General features: G+C 33.8%; 2 protein-coding genes and 1 long non-coding RNA gene across 10 annotated transcripts; 2 read left to right on the top strand and 1 right to left on the bottom strand.

Moving 5' to 3' along the window:
* Window positions 1-29: 29 nt before the first annotated feature.
* Window positions 30-5,059, bottom strand: RBK2 (ROP binding protein kinases 2). Of its 4 annotated transcripts, none has more exons than XM_088214934.1 (9): window positions 4,949-5,059; window positions 3,124-3,230; window positions 2,643-3,001; window positions 2,280-2,531; window positions 2,033-2,190; window positions 1,090-1,169; window positions 859-994; window positions 595-741; window positions 30-440 (listed from the first exon to the last, which is right to left on the bottom strand). In XM_088214934.1, the coding sequence occupies exons 3-9, from the start codon at window positions 2,989-2,991 to the stop codon at window positions 267-269; spliced, it is 1,296 nt and encodes a 431-aa protein (XP_088071060.1). In that variant the 5' UTR covers window positions 2,992-3,001; window positions 3,124-3,230; window positions 4,949-5,059; the 3' UTR covers window positions 30-266. The 4 variants fall into 4 exon arrangements, with proteins under 4 accessions (XP_088071060.1, XP_088071059.1, XP_088071057.1 ...); XM_088214933.1 differs by having other exon boundaries at window positions 2,643-2,993; XM_088214931.1 differs by lacking the exon at window positions 4,949-5,059 and adding an exon at window positions 4,376-4,931 and having other exon boundaries at window positions 2,643-2,993.
* Window positions 5,060-8,096: 3,037 nt separating this feature from the next.
* LOC110811918 (Major facilitator superfamily protein) lies at window positions 8,097-12,042 on the top strand. The gene is made up of 18 exons (XM_022038549.2): window positions 8,097-8,435; window positions 8,540-8,602; window positions 8,700-8,789; window positions 8,921-8,980; window positions 9,084-9,149; window positions 9,243-9,308; window positions 9,470-9,545; window positions 9,672-9,736; window positions 9,861-9,953; window positions 10,068-10,148; window positions 10,252-10,336; window positions 10,418-10,461; window positions 10,562-10,627; window positions 10,728-10,787; window positions 10,879-10,932; window positions 11,155-11,214; window positions 11,342-11,456; window positions 11,726-12,042. The coding sequence occupies exons 1-18, from the start codon at window positions 8,259-8,261 to the stop codon at window positions 11,836-11,838; spliced, it is 1,434 nt and encodes a 477-aa protein (XP_021894241.1). The 5' UTR covers window positions 8,097-8,258; the 3' UTR covers window positions 11,839-12,042.
* A 954-nt stretch (window positions 12,043-12,996) lies between these two features.
* LOC148266586 (uncharacterized) lies at window positions 12,997-18,197 on the top strand. 5 transcript variants are annotated; one of them, XR_015817538.1, is made up of 6 exons: window positions 12,997-13,130; window positions 13,230-13,293; window positions 13,776-13,855; window positions 13,960-14,362; window positions 17,585-17,609; window positions 17,797-18,197. It is a non-coding gene; the product is annotated as an uncharacterized LOC148266586 (long non-coding RNA). The 5 variants fall into 5 exon arrangements; XR_015817537.1 differs by having other exon boundaries at window positions 14,602-17,609; XR_015817539.1 differs by lacking the exon at window positions 17,585-17,609.
* The last annotated feature ends 1,903 nt before the right edge of the window (window positions 18,198-20,100 follow it).

Genomic DNA, 20,100 nt, shown 5'->3' with positions numbered 1-20,100 from the left:
AATTTACAAACATTAGCAGCCTCAGGAAGTTAAAAAGCAAAAAGAAGATAGATAATCCTTTCGTCTTTCATATATATATGTATATACATATAGAACTGAACTCCTTCTCAACTGTTTTTCATGTAACGCAGAAAATAAGATTTCTGGTTCTAAATGAAAAACAGTTTTCCACGGGACTTTTCTCTGAGACACTGCAATAACCCTAAAGAAACCATGATAAATTAAGCCAGTTTATATGAAAAAAAAAACTGTACATTGTTTTGATTTCAAGAAGACAATGCCAACTCCTTGAACCGATCGAGTTCGTCCATATTATACTTTGTCGAGTTGTATTCTTGCGCATCCAAGGTCTCTTCCGAGTAAGTTCTCTGGAGTGATTTTCTTTGTTCTTTGGCACACTCTGCAGCATACTCGTCGCCTCTTAGCAGTATCACAACCTGCAGAAACCAAATTTTGTATAACATGTTGAACCTGGATCTTTCATTTTAATATTATATGAAATAGTTGACCTTACCAAAAACTTAAGTAGATAGAAAAAGAAGTTCAATTCTTTTGAGCAAATGCAAGATAAATAAACAGAAAAATCCTTTCCTGGCTCATCCGAGGACGCAGAATAGGTGAATGCTCAATGCATAAAGAGGCAGTTAAAACTACGCGGTCCATCTCTTTCAAATCATAGTTATCACCAAGGGAGGGATCTACAAGCTCCTTGATATCATTGTCATCCAGTAAAGGCTTTGCCTGCAAGAAAGAATTAAATGAAAAACAAGCATGATAGGTTTATAAATAGGTGTCTGTTTGTGTATGCATGATAGTTATTTGATGGTATAATTGGAATGTGCAGAAAGAAATATATACCCATAGGACAAGGCTTTGCTGTAAATGATTCAGAGCTCGGCGTCCTGTAATGAGCTCCAAAAGTAGAACTCCAAATGAATAAACATCAGTTTTCTCATCAACAATGCCATGCAGGAAATATTCAGGAGCAAGATAACTGCGAGTCAAAAAGCAAGAAGCAAGAAGAACAAATAAGCCAGAATTTTTTTAGTAATATCAAAACATAAAGGAAGATTTTCCAGGCTTACAGACCCAAATGTGCCTTCGAACTTCGATACATTGCGGTGAGTCCATTGCTTTGGAAGCCACTTTGCAAGCCCAAAATCACAAATCTGGATCAAGATTGACGAGGATAATCAATGAATAAGTAATCAATGCAGATAAGTCTTGCTTGCTAAATATGAACCAAGATCATAAGAGAAGTACGGTTAAAATATTCGTAAGAGATATTTGCATTGATGAGAACACGAACACAAGCAGCTCCAAATTATAAACTTCTTTATTTGGATTCTATCATTCAAACAAGTCAAGTTCTTTTTTCTTCAACAGTAAGAGAATCATCGCGTTAGATGATCAACATTCTTCTACATCAGCTTGATTCAAACTTTTGTTCTCTACTATAGTTGAACTAGATGGTGAAGTTAAGAAGCACATCTTCTCCTCAACTGAATCATTACTCGTGAGTAATTGAGTCTCGATTTTCTTATTTGCTTTGTAGGATCATTTGAGTATCAGTGTACCCTTCTGGATAGTTAGATCGAGCAAACACAATCAATAACCTTGAAGATTTCCTCAATGCATTGCCTAAAGATTAACTAATGAAATCAAGGTTCAAACAACGAACGTCATGTTATTCAATGCATCATTCTCTGGCACTTACTTTCTCATTTTGTTATAAAAGTAAATTTTGCAAACTTAACCACAGAAAGATTCTATATCTGATGGAATTACAACTCAGTCTCCGCATGGATATTTTCGAATTAAGAAGTGTAAACCTTTAATTCTGCATGAAGAACACTAATCTAACAACAACTGAACTCCCATCTTCATGTATCAAAGTATGCAATGCACTTATTGCAGGTCAAGATTTTCTGCAAATCTTTAGCCTCATCATCAGCCAAATCTTGAAACAACTTATTAGGGAAATAATAGATGCAGTGATGCATTCGTCTCAAATGCAAGACTTGAAAAGTACCTGGGGGTCAAAATCCTCCGTAAGAAGAATGTTATCCACCTTGATATCTCTATGAATTATTCGCCTTTGACAAGTCTCGTGAAGATATGTTAGGCCATCTGCTGTCCCTAGAGCAATTTTGTACCTTTTACTCCAATCTAGCACACCCTTAGACGATCCTAAACAATGTGATTAAACAATTATTAAAACTTAAAGAAACAAAAAACAAAATTGTAGCTCAATGAGAGAATATGAATTGGAGAAAAACCATGAAGAAGAGATCCTAGACTCCCCAGTGCGGATAACTGAAAAACAAGGTGCATTCCTCCCTCAATGCCACATCCAATCAACTTCGCAGTGTTAGGATGGTTCACATGGGCTATAATGCCAATCTCGGATAGAAAGCCTGCCGTCCTCTCATCCAGGGTGCCTTTAGTTAGCCGTTTTATGGCCACAAAACTTCCATCTGGCAGATATCCCTTGTAAACTTCAGCATAACCGCCCTTTCCAATCAAGTTTTCTACAAAATTTGGGCCATGCAAAAATTTCAATAACATTTGGAATTTAGGATCCTAGCAGATATTAGGACCCGAACGGAAACTTCTGGAATTTATGAACTCAATGTACAAACCTTGGCTAAAATTGTTAGTTGCAGTTTCAAGTTCAAACAAGGTGAAGTTTTGCAGCGAAATCTGGAAGTTGTGTATATCTCTTATTAGAGTACTCTCCCTATCATTCCTGACCTTCATCCTAGATAACCTCGAAGCAGAAAAAGGAGGGAAAGAAACCAAGCGCTTAAATGATCTTCCTTTCCACAATTTAAAGAACTTTCTCCAATTGGAAAGTGCCACTGAAGTTGAAGAAGGAGCTATTATTTCTGTACTTCGGACTTGGGAAGAAGTCTTGCGAGGTGCCATGGTTCCTATGCAAGCTTCCAAAACTCCTCTAGGTGATGATGAAATTTCCTTCTCTTTCTCCATTTCTAAACATCTCAAGTTTACAAGCAATTTGAAGAATGAGAAAATTAGGAACAGAACATGGACACCCATATGGATATAGATATAGATATAAATATGAACCCCTACATATATAACAAATAAAGAGAGGACTACCATGAGGGGAGGAAAAACAGATTGTTGCCGCACTCCTTCTGGATTTCCCTGAAGCAGAATCTTGTTGGTTTTTCTGTGCTATATTAGCTGAATCTTTAGATTTATCCCTAAATTACAAACAAGCCACAGCAACACATCAATAAGCAACGAAACTTGGAAAGGAAGTAATCATTGTTAACGAGTGTGTATGTGCCCGTGAGTGTTTGTATTCATGCATGAGTTGACTCTTGAACTACAACGTATTCACACGCGTATATGCGCACGCGCGTTGGAAACAAACATGTGCGGGTGCGAGCGCGTGGGAGACAGATAAAAGTAGCAAATTCGAAAGAATCAATGATTATCAGATTGACATATAGACAAAGAAAATCTAAATTTGGATATGTGAGGAATAAACCCTAAGAGTCGCGACAAGAAACTGAATACTACTAAGACTAGTAAATCGGATAGAAAATTGAATATGAATCTGCATGCAAATCATAAATGCAGCCAACAATGAAGCATCTATACTGTTTAAAATAATCTTCCCAAAACACATTGAAACTGTTAGATTCTTGCAATAGGAATAGAAGGAAAATATCACCTGAGAACAGGAAAATTAACAATTACCAGTGAAACATACATAAATTTGTCAGATGACAAGAAAATTATGATCATAATGGCATGACATTGACTAAATCAAACAATGCCATAAAATCCCCAAAACAGCACAAGCCAAACCCAAAACATTCCAAGGCAACAGACACAATATAGAATCCAAAAGCAGACAATAACAACTAGCAGCATATCTACGTCTTTCTTTATTCAATAAAAGCACAAACACCCCTTCCCCCCAACCCCCACCCCCAAAAAAAAGTAAACCCCATTGTGAAGAAAAAAAAAAATGGAATGAGAAAGGGAAACCAACACCAATGCAAAAATGAAAAGGGAAAAATCTTCATCTTTTGAACTCCCAAAATCCAAAAAGTTCCTGACAAGAGGCAAAAATTTGAAAATGGAAGAATAGGCGAACTGCACAAGTGACATCAGAACGAAAAAATTGAATGCAACAGGCAAAAGGGACCACAATGAAGATCTCATCGGAGCAAAAATAAAGGAGATCACAGAAAATTCATAGGAAGAAATATAAAACGAGAAGATTTTACAGAAATCCTGAAGGATCTGCAAGCTAAAATATATCGAAATCAAAAAACAAAAAAGAATAACCTAGAAAGGGAAAAAAATGTAGAAGAAACAAAATGATAAGACATACCCAAGTGAGAGAACATGAACGAGATCACACGCATACCATGGAACAGAGGTGTCTTTATCAGGGTCCTTGGCTTCCGCCATTAACAAACCGAAAATGAAACAAGAAACACACAGGGACCACCAACAGAGAACGGGGAACAGAGAAAGGAAATGAAATGAAAACGAAAGGAAACGAAAGCGACCGACCCAGAAGGATAAAAAATGAAAGAAAAACAAAAATAATATTTACTACATCAACAAAGCAATGTTCTTCAGTAACCGATTTTTGACCAAACACCATCTTATCTGGCCTGCTCATTATCGAAAGCCATAAAAGGGCATCTGGGGAGCTAAATATGGGAAACAAGGGAAAGGTATTCATTAAATGCAATAATTTTGTACGGACTCGGTGTATTGTTTCTCTTTCTTTTCATTTTTTTTTTATGCCAAACAAGACTCTACACTCGACACGGTTGGTGACAAGTGGAACGAGCTCTGCAATTCTCCTCTGAGTGAAGGAGAGTGTTCGTGAGAAAAAAAAAAAAATTCAAGCTTTTTGATATGTGAAAATTCTAAAGCTATGAATTTTACACACCCATTTCCTTTAACTTTCCCCTGCAAGCAGAACCTATTTTAATAATTTTTTTCATTTGAGACAGTCTTGCCGGCATTTTTTTTTCCGAGAGAGAGGGGGAGTTCCAAAAACAGAGGAAAAGTTGAATCATTGTCGGGAGGGGGATGACGATAACCCACTATTTTCTATTATTTCGGTTTATCTCCTCATACTTTTTATTATTTTCATTTATTTCCTCCATGGACGAATGTTCTTACAGTTGCACCCCTCTTGTCGTATGGCTTCCGAGATAAAACCAAAAAAAGGTTGCAAATTTAATTTTTGAATTAGAAAAAAAAAATTAAAATCCAACTCTAGACGTTAATAATATTAGTTTGAGGTGTGAAATATTAGTAAATTTATATATTATATATATATATAATGTACAGTTCAATTTAAATTTATAATTTTTTATTAAAAATTAAATAATTAATAATTTTTAAATGTACAAATTATTTATTTACAATTAATGATAAACTCTAGTTATTGGATTTGGAGAAAAAAAATAATAATGAATTTATATATATCTACATAATTTTTATTAATAATTACGAGTTATGCATAGAAAAATATTAGTTGTTCTAATACCATATATAGAGATTAATGGATGACTACATTTTAGATTTTTATTTGTATAATTTTTTAATAAAAATTAAAATAAGTAAATTATATTCTTGATTTATCCTAATATGTGATTTAGATTACATAATAATTGCTAATCTTACATTACATTCTAATTAAAAACATATTCACATTTTAATTGGGATGTTAAGAAATTAATCAGATTTTTATAACTTAAATCCCCACAAATCTGACCATGAAAAATCGAATTTAGAATCTGATAAAAGTAATTTACCTAAACTTCAATTAATTACTTTCAGGATCTAATCATGTATTTGGATATTGTATTATCTCAGAAGAAAATTACTATAATATAAAAATTAATTGCATCCTTAATTACCCGGAGTTGCTTACCGAATCTCCCTGTAATTCGTCTTAATGTAATATTAATTTAATTAGCTTCATTAATGTAATAATAATCAAGTTATATATATATATATATATACATATATTATTATATTCACCGAATATTTGTCTCTGTGCATGCGCGTTCTTTTCGCTGGACATTCCCTGCCAACCCGGTTATTTTGAACAAATTTTTATTTTTATTTTAATCAAAGTTTTGAGAATATTAGATAACAATATATCATTTAATCATTAGATTTATAAATTTACAATTAATCCCCTATTTATAAGAGTATTTTGTCAAAATAAAAATATTTTTTAAATTAATAGATTTATAAATTTAAATACGTAATCTCGTATTGAATCAATAAAAAATATAAACGAAAGTATATTAGAATCAATCGCAAAAGAATTATTTGCACCCGACAATAGAATTTTCTGAATCAATACGATACCTTCAAAATTAATTTTTTATAGTGAATAAATTTAAAAAAAATATAATGATAATTATGTGATTCGGTGATCATAATTAATTTTTATATTGAGAAATTTTTATAACTTTTATTTCATTTGTGATAAAATAAAAATATTATAAAAATAATATATTTACATTATAAATTTATACTTAAATTAAATTCGATGCGATCCAATATTATTTAATTATTTTAATACGTGTACATACACAAACTATTTCTTATCGCTACAAACACCCTTAAAACTAACTATATTATTTAACTCGTATCTAGATATATAATTGGTAGGTACAAGTCGGGTCGGGTCAATCTAGCCTGTTGCGTAGCCCAGTCCACTTTGAATTGGGTTTCATGAAGCGGGTCGATATCCGGTATCGGTTTGGATTAGCACGGGCTTAATGCATTCGATAATTATTATAATCAATTAATTACATAAATTAGTTTAAGAACTTAATTAATTAACAAAGTCCCTTTTCAATTAAAATTAGGAGAAGAAGAAAAGTATTTATTACTTCCGGGTACGAAGTTATTAACCTTAAAAAATTACTGGTGTCTTATTTTACTACCTTCTTCCTCAGAATTGCGATATAAAGGTAAATAATTTTATTACTTGATCTTTTCTTCTTCGTCTTCTTCAACCTGTTTTTGTATGGTCTTGATTTTTCTGTGTATGACAAGATCGGATGGCATTGTTGGTAAATTATTGACTAACTCTTTCTAAACAGTCACAAGATTTGCTCATTCTCAAAACCATGACCAGATTTTTGTCAGATTTCCCAGCTGTTTGTAAAACTTGTTGTGTGTATGTATGTGTATGTATCTGTGTCTCTGCGTGTGTATGTATGGGTAGACGTGATTCTTTTATATCAAAGTACGTGGAGAGGAGTTTCATGAAATTTGTATGGTTTAGATTATTATATATCGATGAATGTTATAACACTCAGATAAATCACAGTCTCGTGTAATTAATTATACATAATTTTCATAATTCAGTATATTGTAATTTTTTTTTAAAATTTTAAGTAAAATTTATTATTTTTGGAAAATTAGATTATAATTTTTAATACCCTTTTTCTCGAATTTTAAGTTTTTTATTTTGAAGTTTTTGGATCATCATCAGAACATATCGAATTTCTTTGAAAGAACTGGAATTTCATAAATTTTCCAACTTAAAAAAAAAATTATATTCGAATCAAAACTCTACTATGTATTGATTTTTGAAATTATTTTATTTGTTTAATTTATAAATTAAGAGATAAATTTGTATTAAAGTTTCAATTCTAATCAATTGTATCTCTGTATATATTAGTTTTAAAATAAAATAATAATTTCTATAACCAATAAATGTGTGTATATATAAAACTAATAAATAATAATCAAAAATTAAAATACATATTTGGTAAGATTTATTTATCCACTTAAGCAAATTAATTAAAAATGAGTTTAAATGGCAAATAGTTATTTTAATTAATTAAGGCGAGTAAGCATGATCAGTCATATCCACGTCAAATGGACCCAATCCACCCTGCCGCATGCATATCAACTGGAGGTATGAAGACAATGATCAGCTGGACTTTCCAGGATACCAAACAAATAAGATTTTCTAATACTTTCCGATCGTCCTATCTATGGATTTGCTTTTTTTTAATCCTATTTTAAGCGCACATGGAAGGTAAACCGTGAAATGCTAAACGTAAAATTTCCATTCGGGTTTTGTTTATATCTGATCAGATGTGTGATTCTCAGACTGCGCGTTTGGTGATTTTGAATTCAGCATCACCCATTTGTTTGGTTTAATCAGTGAAGGGGACTGATCAAGGACAGAGGACGAAGAAGAAGAAAAAGAAGTAAAAATGGCGGATTCAGAGAATGTGGAGATTGTTACAGATGGAAATATATCAGAGCCGTTGTTACAGACAGAGAAGGAATCAGAAGCAGAATGCAGGAATGGGGATGACGATAAAGAGCTTTTCATGGTTTACCTCAGCACGTTTGTTGCAGTTTGGGGAGCTTTCGAGTTTGGTTCATGTGTAAGTTATAAAGCATGTTCTATACCTGTTTCAAAAAATGTCATACTGTAGATTTCAAATTTTGCCAAATTCTTTGTTCAATAATTTGCTTTGGGTCTCCACAGGTTGGATATTCTGCGCCTACCCAGTTTGGCATTATGAATGATCTTAACATGTCTTATTCCGAGGTACGTTTCCAGGTTTCTGAAATTTGCGTATATAACCGGTAAATACAATATAGATATATATATGTTTTTCTGATGAAAAGTTCATTGTTGTTTGCAGTTTGCAGTCTTTGGATCTATACTAAACATTGGTGCTATGATTGGCGCCATTACATGTGGGTGGATTGCTGACTACCTTGGCCGAAAAGGAGTATGCATAACAGAAATAAATATATTCACACCACATGATCATATGAGAGAGTAGGCAAATTAGCATCAAGTTATAGTCTTCAATCTCCTCAAACTTGCTGTTTTGTTTTGCTTTTTCTTCGATGACTGCAGGCTATGAGATTGTCATCTGTAATATGTACAGTAGGATGGATTATTATCTTCGTCTCCTGGGTTCGTGTTGATTATTTACTTTAACTGATTGATTATTCATATAATTTTGATGAAGTTCCTTCCAGTAAAACACTGCTTTACACTATAATCCTTTCTCTTATAGGGGTCATTTTTTCTAGATTTTGGGAGATTTTTAACAGGTTATGGCATTGGCATTCTGTCTTATGTGGTAAGCTTTTTCTTCTTGCTCAGCAGATTGTCAAAAGGGTAACATGTAAATCAAGAGCTGATAAACACCTTTTGCTTTCTTTTAAACTAACAGGTGCCAGTATTCATTGCGGAGATAACACCAAAAACCCTTAGAGGTGCACTAGCAGCAGCAAATCAGGTACCAAAACTAAATTGAAAATTATCTCTTCATAGTAATGTTTCCTTTTATTGAAGCCAGTTTCATAGCAGTGGCTAGCATAAACGTTGAAATCAAGCCTGCTGGTTTTGAAATTTGCTAGTTCTATATAGCCTCTTATTAACAGCCTATCTTCTCTGCAGCTCTTCATTGTTATTGGACTAGCTGTTGCCTTTTTAATTGGAGCATTTGTTTCTTGGAGGATGCTGGCTCTTACTGGTATTGTTATTTTATCTGATCCATGTGCCTGCCTCCATTTTGATTTTTACATCATGAAATATGTGAAACGTCAAATAAACAATTTCTCAAACAGGGAGCTGATGATTCATAGTTTGGTTTTTGTAGGAGTTATCCCATGTGCTTTTCTGTTTGTAGGACTTTTCTTCATTCCAGAGTCCCCTAGATGGCTGGTAAGATTTACTTGTTACAGATATTGTTCTTCTTTCCTGAGCCAACTCTTCAAACTCTCAGAATCTGGATCTGTGTACCAAGTTTTACAAGTAAATGCAGTTTACTCTAACTTTTTCCCGACAGGCAATGGTTGGTCGCCAAAATGAGTTCAGGGTTGCTCTCCAGACTCTTAGGGGTCCTCATGCTGATATTTCTAGAGAAGCAGATGAGATTCAGGTACTGAATATTGACATTGTTGAGATTATCCTTTATGTTTCTAACTTGTTCTGGTGTAATCCATATACATTCTATAGATAGCTTATCTCTTCTCATTGTGTTCTCCTTCAATAGGAGTACTTGACAAGTCTTTCACACATGCCAAGAGCTACGGTATTAGATTTGTTTAATAGAAGAAACATTCGATTTGTCATTGTAAGTCACATTATCTATCTTGTAAATTGATTTCGATTATGTAGGAATCTGGAAAGAAAAAAATATTCTCTATCTCAAACCTCACTAGAGATTTAAAATATAGGTTGGAGTTGGACTAATGGTGTTCCAGCAATGCGTGGGAATAAATGGAGTTATCTTCTACGCTGGTCAAATTTTTGTATCTGCTGGTAAAATAGTTTCCTAAGCATTAAGTATAAAAATTCTAGTGGCTTGAGGCATCAGAGACATGAATATTTTTTTCTTCTCAGGTGCTCCCCCCAATCTCGGAAGTATTCTTTACTCGGTTCTACAGGTTTTGATCTCCTTGTTTTCCCATATTCTTTATTTTCCTGGTTGTATATTTTGACAGATTGATGACATATATATATATATATATTATATTTCCCCTTTAGGTTATTGTTACTGGACTTGCTGCAACCATGTTAATTGACCGAGCTGGGAGAAGACCTCTTTTAATTGTAATGACTGCAACTATGATCAACTTTTGAAACCCTCCAAAAGATTATACTTACAGAAACAAACTTAATTAATTAAATACTCGTTGCTTTTTCAATTCAGATTTCTGTTTCTGGGATGCTCCTGGGTAGTTTACTGATCGGAAGCTCCTTCATTTTAAAGGTAGCCAATCATTATCAGACTCAAGTGACAACTTAGTTTTCTATTAGGCAATATGGGTTAGTTCCTTACTGATTATCTATTCATTTTCCAGGCAAATAATTTGGCACTTCCCTTGATTCCACTCCTTGCAATTGGCGGTGTCCTGGTATGAATCAAATTATACATTTAGGACGTTTTTGTTTTGTTTTCTTTCCAAACCGAATAATGTAAGGATAATTGTAGACAAATGAATCAAGATTCTTTCTATTTTAACTTATGCTTTTTTTAATCAGTTTTCAGAAAAATTGGGTTAACTATAGTATCTAATATGATATTACAATAAGGTCGTGTTTAATACCTCGGTGGTTTACTTCTTTGTAAATGTCAGGTTTACATCGGTTCATTTTCAGCTGGAATGGGTGCAATTCCCTGGGTTATAATGTCCGAGGTAAACTCTAATGTTCATTCAGGAAAAAACATCGAGTTAAATCGATGCTGCACTGGTACTGTACAGCGAGTTATAACGAAGCACGTATTGACTTAATTTTCTATGATTGCTGCTGTTGGGTTTGCAGATTTTCCCACTCAACCTGAAGGGACTCGCTGGGGGAATTGTGACATTGGTGAACTGGTCTGGTTCTTGGCTCATCTCCTACACTTTCAACTTTCTTATGGTTTGGAGCTCTCATGGTAAGACTCTAAAGAAAACCTTGGTCTATCACTTGGATCGAGAGATAACTAGTTAAGAGTCGGATCAAACAAGCCTATTATGAACTTGCTTATGCATTTTTGGTTTGATTTCCAATCTAAGCTTATGAGAAATCGGTTTGGAATGATTGAACCAAAATATCCACTTACATTTTTCTTATCTGGGAAGAACTCGATTTATAACTTACAGTCATTTCGTTATTAGAATAAGATTTTTGATAATATCTGAAGATTGGTCTGTTTGGTCTCAGGCACATTCTTCATATATGCTTTGGTTTGTGCACTGGCTCTTGTTTTCATCATCAAGCTGGTGCCGGAAACAAAAGGCAGAACTTTGGAAGAGATTCAAGCTTTGGTGAAGTAGATTGGATTTCAAATCCATAACACCAGAAAGGATTCAGAGAGTTGTTTCAGCTTGTTGTCATTCATGCCAATTATAACGAGCAAATGAACTTTTTGATTACTTCATTTTTTTTTGTAGTTCAGTTATTTATTCATAATATTCTTTTTGTAAAATAACGAACTTTATGGTTGTTAATAATATTTACGTCTTCAAATTACGACAAAATGACTTCGTCTCAGCATCTTTACATATGAAAACAAAAAAAAAAAAATTTAAAATATGCTCGCTACATGATCTAATTCGTATTAACGAATGATACGAGCCTATGAATTATTTAGGATTAAAATACATATTCGATCTCAATTTAATCATTGTCTTAATTTTACGTTAATTTAATCTATAAACTTTCCAAAATAATTGAATTAATAAATTTTTATTTTAATGTCTTAACACAAGTAACTTTAAGTGTTATGTATAATATTGATTTACACTTGATATTTTTTAATTGATCATAATTTAAAAAAATAACATGTGAACCAGTTTAGAGCAGTACATAATTAAAAAAAAATAACTCCATTAAAAAAAATGTGACGACCTTTAGCAATCTTTTTCTGCTTAGTTTCTATAATTTTAGTCTTTAAAAAATTAATTATTATTTTTATTTATCTGTCTCGTTATTACGGAGTTATTGTAAACTTTATTAATAAATCATACGAGTTAATAGATCGTCAGATTCAGTTGAGAGTATTGAGTAAAATTTATGTCAAATAATTATTGGTTCCAGCAGCCTAATTACATAAACAAATTCTTATTACGGGTGGAGAATAAATACTTCTAGGCTTTTTGAATTATTATATTTTTTAGTGTTTCAAGTTTATATAATATGCTTTAATTTTGAAAAATATTTGGATTAATTGATTTTTCTTCTAACTATTAAAATTAAGAAACTTTAAGATATTTTGTAAAATTATAAAATTTAAGCTACTATTTTCATTAAATGACAAAAAAAAACTAATTTTTTAATTAATAAATTACTAATTACTATTGAACTGAATGATTGAAATAAAAATAATTAAATAAAATTTTTAATTAAATAATAATATTTGGCCAAAAAATTTAATTAAAATATTAAAATTTTAGTTAAATTTCAATTTAAATTTTGAATTCCAAGTACTACACAATTTCGTCATTTGTGAAATGTGCTAATGGCGGATATATTCGCGCGCGCACATACCACAGTTTTAGCCTTTCGTCTCAAATATTGACGACCAGAGGAGTTTTAGGGGCAGCGCTACGATACTGGAAGGGAAAGTGTAAGCATGCATATCCACTACTTCTATCTTAATTTTATTCGGATTGAATTACGTCTTCAATTTTAGTATTTGGATTAGTTTGGTGTCGTAAACTTGCAGGTAATGTGGATTTCAAATGCACATATTTTCGTCGTTGGCCGGCTCTGCCATCGCATTTTTTACGGTTAATTTTCTTTCAGTTTTTCTCTACTTCCACTTGTTTTCTTTTCGTTTTCGCTTCTTGAATTTCATAATTTGTCTATAAAACTTTACTTGGACTTCGATGGCGGAGTAGTTCGAATTCCAAAGTTGCTCGGTCAATTGTTTGGTATATATCAGTTCAGTTATTCTGCATTTGTGCGGTGTATATTCTGTGGTGCTTGGGTTTGAGGGATTACGCTAATCTTATTATTTATATTCTGCCTGTTTATTAGTTGCCGTATCTTATTTGCTTGTTTGATTTTATCCTTACACAAGTTCTTGCTTAGCAGAGTCGGGAAACGACTCTGTAAGATATGAAGATTATATACTGAATTGTAGAGAACAACTTTTATGCCATAAGTTTTTTCTTGACCCAGTAATTAACAGACGAGAAAGTATGCTATGTCAATGTAGCATTACCACGTCAAGCTTGTGCTGATCAACTGCTTTTCTTTTAATGTTCAGTGTAACCTTACTAGGGAGCTTTGTAAATTGAACTTGGAAGGCTAATAATAGGAGTGGGAATGGGACTTATTACCTATGAGGTATGTGAACTGCAATACCTATAGAGGTTCATTTACATATTTAAAACCAACATTTCCTTGACTGAGAAGTTCTATAATTATTGGTGTTTTTTTGTTGCATGTAGTTCCAACGTAATAGGCACCTTGTGTACTGTGGAAATCACACCCAAGAGCTTCAGGGATCGTTTGCAGACTCTTCTGTGGTAAAAGAGACTATATAAAAAAATAAATTTACTATTGGTTGAACTTTTTAGCTTTTACTTCTTCTTGATGTACTTGCCATTTTCTGATAATTACTTCACAGTTTATGACAGGAACCAGGGTATCAGCTGCCTATCTCCTTTGGTTCTGTCACCACTTGGCACATCTTGGTTAAACTTTTCCTTGTTTTCTATCTAGTTAATTCTGTAGTGATAGGATTCCATGTGTTTGATGCAGGCTCCTATTTGGTTTTAGCTTCCTGGCGCCTTTCCATGTCTAGTGGAGTTTCTTGGTCTGTTCTTCATACCTGAGTCTCCTAGATATCTGGTCAGTCCAATATGAACTCTTTGGAGATTGTCGTTTGTGTTAGAATATAATATAAATCATAAGTTAGAAAATGCAAAAATGGGCAGATATCTGGGGAAAGTATGCTGATATATCCCAGGAAGCAGTTGAAATAAAAGTGATTCTGCATTTTCTTAATGAAACTGTAGCCGCTAAACATGGTCCAAAAACTTTATTTCACATGGAAACTGAAGCAAGATATCTTTAATTTGTTTATGCAGAACTACCTCAAAAACCAGTATTGGTGCAGCTCAGAACATAGATTTTCAGTTATTTAAGGAAATATATTCTTCTGTAGGTATTGTTTGATCAAGCCTAATCAGATTGTTTCCTTCATTTCCACTATGTACTTTTCTTTTTCAAAAATAAGTGGCTCCAAAAACAGCCACGTCCTTTAGAACCCAAAGAAGACTGGTTGCGTCAAGCTTGGGCCAAGGCTGTGGAAATTCTAAATTTTTTGGGCTTGCCTTTTTAGGGTGTTCGGGTTCTTGTGCTTGGGTCGGATTTAAACAGGCCTTTGAGGGCCAAGAAAAGATTGAATAACGTTTGTGTTTTAAAAGACATTTAAAGCTAGGCTCTGGTTTAAATTGGGCTTAAAGAATTAATTTGGGGTTTAAAATAGCGATCCGAACTTAAATTCTTAACTTAAACGGGGATTTTGAAATAGTTATGTTTCCAAAGTTTATAGTTTTTTTTTGTAAAGAGAGAATTAGTCAATAAGATATGAAATTAAGTCATATAGTAATAATAAGAATAATAATGGTAACAATGGCATGGATAGAAATAAACGTAGGTATTTGAGGCTTGAGTTAATTTTCTGACGAAAATTAAGTTACAGGCAAATTTTGGTATGTAAAAAATATCATGTAGGGTTCGATCATTGCATAGTTTTATGGTACCTTTATGTGTTGAGTACCTTAAAGTTCTATCGGGTAAAGAAACAGGTACTGCAGGTTCTAGTTTAATAGTTTTAGTAAGAAAGCTAAAACATGACATGTTTGTGATGTTGCACCTGTATCGATTATCCATGTACCTGTATCGTTCGAGGTGTGTAAAAAGTAGTAGTTAGATTGTTTTCATATATTTACTGATATTCTTTTGTATAATGTTGGTTATTTCTGCATTCCAGCATGCTGCGATCGGTGTTTCGTCTTTAGTGTCACTGGAGCTTTGAAACATCATTTGCTTTTTCTTAGCCACTTTTTCCTTTAAGTTCTGTGAACCATTCAGGATAGCCGTAGAGTTTGAAGCATGTGTCCCTAGCGTATCATGTGTTTTTGCAATGAGTGCATATTCTGTTGTCTTTGTCATTTTCTCGGTTATGTGGCCTTAGAGTTTCCTTTGGGTTAGCACAAAAAACGGCCGACATCCCTTCAGATACATTACTGATTTGTACTTCTTTTTTTTTTTTTCAACACTGACTACCATAGAGTAAGCTTTGTTAACAGTGAGTAATGGTTCTATAATTAAGATTTGGTTTCTCATATGATCGAATGTGTCATTAAGATCTATCAGAAATTGAATCAAGTTGTTTGTGTCGTCTATTTCACTATGCAGATTAGCAGCACTGCAGGTACATGCAGTGAATGGTTTTAAATAATTCAGTTCATCCCAAAGTTTTTTTAATTATGTAACATAAGCAACGAACAAAAGACTTGATTGAGTAATGGAATTAATTTCTCGTTTTAATTAATACAGCAATGAACCGTTGTTTTCTCCATACCTTTCTTTGATTTCATCCCACAAATATTTTTGCATATGTGGTGTATAGGAAGGTGCTGGCGCCTTGGTCATTGAGTTGAGGATCCAAGACACCACCATGCTATCTACCTTTTGCCAATGTTCATATTCTGCTGTGTCAGGGGCTGATTTCTCAAATCTGCCATCAACAAGAGCTAACTTATCTTTAGCACTTAGATTAATCATCATCGCTCTACTCCAAAAGAGGTAATTAGAGCCATCAAGAGGTGCGGAGACCAGTTGCATTCCGGGCTTATATGAGCTTTGGAGGTTCAGCATGTCGGTAGTAGGATTTGGGTTTGGATTAGCCATTGTAAGGTTAGATTAGCGGTAAAAGATAGAGTTTATTATCTTTTAGGCCCAAGAAAAGATTGGATGAGGCATGTGTTTTAAAAGACATTTAAAGCTAGGCTCTGGTTTAAATTGGGCTTAGAGAATTAATCTGGGGTTTAAAATAGCGATCCAGACTTAAATTCTAAACTTAAATGAGAATTTCAAAAGAGTTGAGTTTTTAAATTTTATAGTTCTTCTTTTTAAAGAGAGAAGGATTAGTCAATAAGATATGAAACTAATTCATAGAGTAATAATAAGAATAATAATGGTAACAATAGTTTTGATAGAAAGAAACGTAGGTATTTGAGGCTTGAGTTAATTTTTTGATGGAAATTAAGTTACATGCAAATTTTGGTATGTAAAGAACATCATGTAGGGTTAGGTTATCGCATAGTTTTATTGTATCTTTATGTATTGAGTACCTTAAGGTTCCATTAAGTAAAGAAACAGGTACTGCGGGATCTAATTTAATGGTTTTAGTAAGAAAGCTAAAATCATGACATGTTTGTGATGTTGCACTTGTATCGATTATCCATGTACCTGCATCATTCGATGTGTGTAAAAAGTAGTACTTAGATTGATTTCCTGCAGGGCCGGAGTAACCCGCACATCCTACTAATTCCATTGTGCTTGTTCCCTAACTTTTCATGTATTTACTGATTTTTCGTTGCATAATGTTGGTTATTTTTTCATTCCAGCATGCTATGATCGGTGTTTCGCCTTTAATGTCACTGGAGCTTTCATTTGAAACATCATTTGCTTTTTCTTTGCCATTTTTTTCCTTTTTAGTTATGTGAACCATTCGGGATAGCCGTGGAGTTTGAAACATGTGTCTTTAGCGTGTCATGTGCTCTTGTAATGAGTGCATATTCTGTTGTTTTTGTCATTCTTTCAGTTCTGTGGCCTTAGAGTTTCCTTTGGGTTGGCATAAAAAACGGCCGATATCTTTTCAGATACATTACTGATTTGTACTTCTTCTTTTTTTTCAACACTGAGTACCATAGAGTAGGCTTTGTTATCTGTGGGTAATGGTTCCATAATCAAGATTTAGTTTCTCACATGACCGTATGTGTCATTAAGATCTATCAAAAATTGAATCAAATTTTTTGTGTTATCTATTTCACTATGCAGATAGCGGCACTGCAGATTCATGCAGGTAATGGTTTTAATTAACTCGGTTAATCCCAAAAAATTTTTAATTATGTAAAATAAACAACGAACAAAAGGCTTGATTGAGTAATGAAACTAATTTCTCGTTTTAATTGATACAACAATGGACCATTGTTTTCTCAATACCTTTCTTTGATTTAGTCCATAATTTTTTTTACATATGTGGTGTATAGGGAGGTGCTGGCGCCTTGGTCATTGAGTTGAGGATCCAGGACACCACCATGCTATCTACCTTTTGCCAATGTTCATATTCTGCTGTGTTGGGGATTGGTTTCTCAAATCTTCCATCAACGAGAGCTAACTTATCTTTACCTCTTAGATTAATCATCATGGCTCTACTCCAAGAGAGGTAATTAGAGTCATCAAAAGGTACGGAGACCAGCTGCATTCCGGGCTTATATGAGCTTTGGAGGTTCAGCATGTCGGTAGTAGGATTTAGGTTTGGATTAGACATTGTAAGGTTAGATTAGCTATAAAAATTTAATAAAACAGTTCTTAGTACATACACTACTCTGATACCATGTAAAAAAAAAGAGTAAATTTTGCTGTTTTTATGTATGTATTTCATTATGTACAGGTGGGTATTTATATTCACAATGGGGAAGAGGGACATGCACAAATCGAGAAAAGGAAACAAACCCTAACAAATTGCTTAACAAACCAAAAACAAAAATAAATTCTAGAATCTATTTTTACAGCTGTCCACAACAGATCACAACTTTTAATCTCCATTGTCCACTTGCCCTAAATCCCAGCATTCTTTTCATATGGCCCTTCATTTTCAGCTTTCGATATCAACCGTCCATTTATTCTAAACCCTAGCAGAATCCACAGCTAGTCTTTCTCTTGTGAACGGCTCCGCTGCGAGACGGATAAGCCGTGTGATGGGAAACCTTCCCGCACGGTTCGGAGAGCACTGAATTAGAAGGAGAGGTTCACCACCACATCATTGCATGCGAGGGGAGCTCCACTCTCCGTTAACTCCCAATATATACAAGTATATACACTCTTGAGAAAAGGTGAAGAAAATCCACTGGAATGGGAAGAGTAAAGGGGAAGCATCGGTTGGACAAGTACTATCGGTTAGCCAAGGAACACGGGCACCGATCTCGAGCCTCATGGAAGCTGGTCCAGCTCGACTCCAAGTTCTTTTTCCTTCGTTCGGCACATGCTGTCCTCAACCTCTGCGCCGCCCCCGGTGGGTGGATGCAGGTTGTCGTTCAGTGCATTCCTGTCGGCAACTTTGTCCTCAAAATTGACTTGGTACCCAATACCCCTATTCGCGGAGCTGAAGTTATGGAGCAGGTCATCACCAAGCCCGAGTGCAATTTTTATGAGTCAACGACAGTCTCCTCGTTGACCAATCATGTTATGTTTAATGACAAGAACAATGTTTAAAGAAATAAATATAAATGTGATTTTTAGCAATAAAAAAACTTACTACAATTGTGAATGGTTGTACATCGAGTCCAAGATCACAAGTCCAATAAGTAGACTCAAAACTGTTGGTTTTTAGAATTTTAACTCAAAGTTATTTGCAACAAATAGGATCTGAACAATTCACACACTAAGCTCTTTACAGGATACGTTAGATCGATACTACATATTTGTATGAAAACTATTGATCGATTGATTTTGCTTTATATATATATATATATAAATGAATTTATTATCTTTTAATGGCTTATACATTGCTATACGTCGTTCGTGATCAACACATTTTCATACTTGTTTGAGTAACATAATTGAAATTCTCCAATATTATGTTTGGAATAGCTAAGATTTTTAAAAGGAGACATCATGAATATAAGGATAGCTACGATTTTGAATAAGAGGTGTCATGCATTCGAAAAATAAAAATAAAATTTGATTCGAATAATCAATCAGCCATCATTGCGTCTTGCCGTCTACCACGCCTCTTCTTCTTCTCTTTTCGTTGTTCCTGCTTCATTGTTGCGTCTTGCCGAATCATCAATTAGGCATCACCAGAAGTCGCACCTCCTTTTTTATTTTCAGTTTCTTCCACGCCATTTCATTATCATAAAATGAAAGTAATCACATGCCAAACCTGTCTGGCCATCATCATGCCACAGGCCTCCGCCGCGCTCCTTTTTCATTTCTCATTGTGTCTCTCTCTCCTTCTCTGTCGATGTTTGCCGCTGAAGAAAAAAGAAAATAAGTGGCTCCAAAAACAACCACGTCCTATAGAAACCAAATAAGACTGGTTGCGTCAAGGTTGGGCCAAGGCTAGGGAAATTCTAAATTTTATGGGCTTGCATTTTTGGAGTGTTCGGGTTCTTGTGCTTTGGTCGGATTTAAACAGACATTTTAGGGTCAAGAAAAAATTGAATAAGATATGTGTTTTAAAAGACATTTAAAGTTAAGCTCTCGTTTAAATTGGAATTAGAGAATTAATTTGGAATTTAAAATAGCGATTCAGACTTAAATTCTATACTTAAAATAAAGATTTCGAAAAA

The sequence above is a fragment of the Carica papaya genome, chromosome 3 (assembly GCF_054855325.1).
Source record: "Carica papaya isolate Zhongbai chromosome 3, ASM5485532v1, whole genome shotgun sequence".
Taxonomy (NCBI): domain Eukaryota; kingdom Viridiplantae; phylum Streptophyta; class Magnoliopsida; order Brassicales; family Caricaceae; genus Carica; species Carica papaya.
The sequence above is the reverse complement of the archived record's forward strand: the minus strand, read 5'-3'. Positions and strand labels throughout refer to the sequence as shown.

Coding starts and splice junctions, on each gene's coding strand:
- RBK2 (XM_088214931.1), bottom strand. CDS start 4,455: ATGGCGGAAGCCAAGGACCCTGATAAAGACACCTCTGTTCCATGGTAT. Junction 2,532..2,642: donor AACTAACAATTTTAGCCAAG/GTTTGTACATTG, acceptor CAAATTTTGTAG/AAAACTTGATTGGAAAGGGC. Junction 1,170..2,032: donor CGGAGGATTTTGACCCCCAG/GTACTTTTCAAG, acceptor ATCTTGATCCAG/ATTTGTGATTTTGGGCTTGC.
- LOC110811918 (XM_022038549.2), top strand. CDS start 8,259: ATGGCGGATTCAGAGAATGTGGAGATTGTTACAGATGGAAATATATCA. Junction 9,309..9,469: donor CACTAGCAGCAGCAAATCAG/GTACCAAAACTA, acceptor TCTTCTCTGCAG/CTCTTCATTGTTATTGGACT. Junction 10,933..11,154: donor TTGCAATTGGCGGTGTCCTG/GTATGAATCAAA, acceptor TGTAAATGTCAG/GTTTACATCGGTTCATTTTC.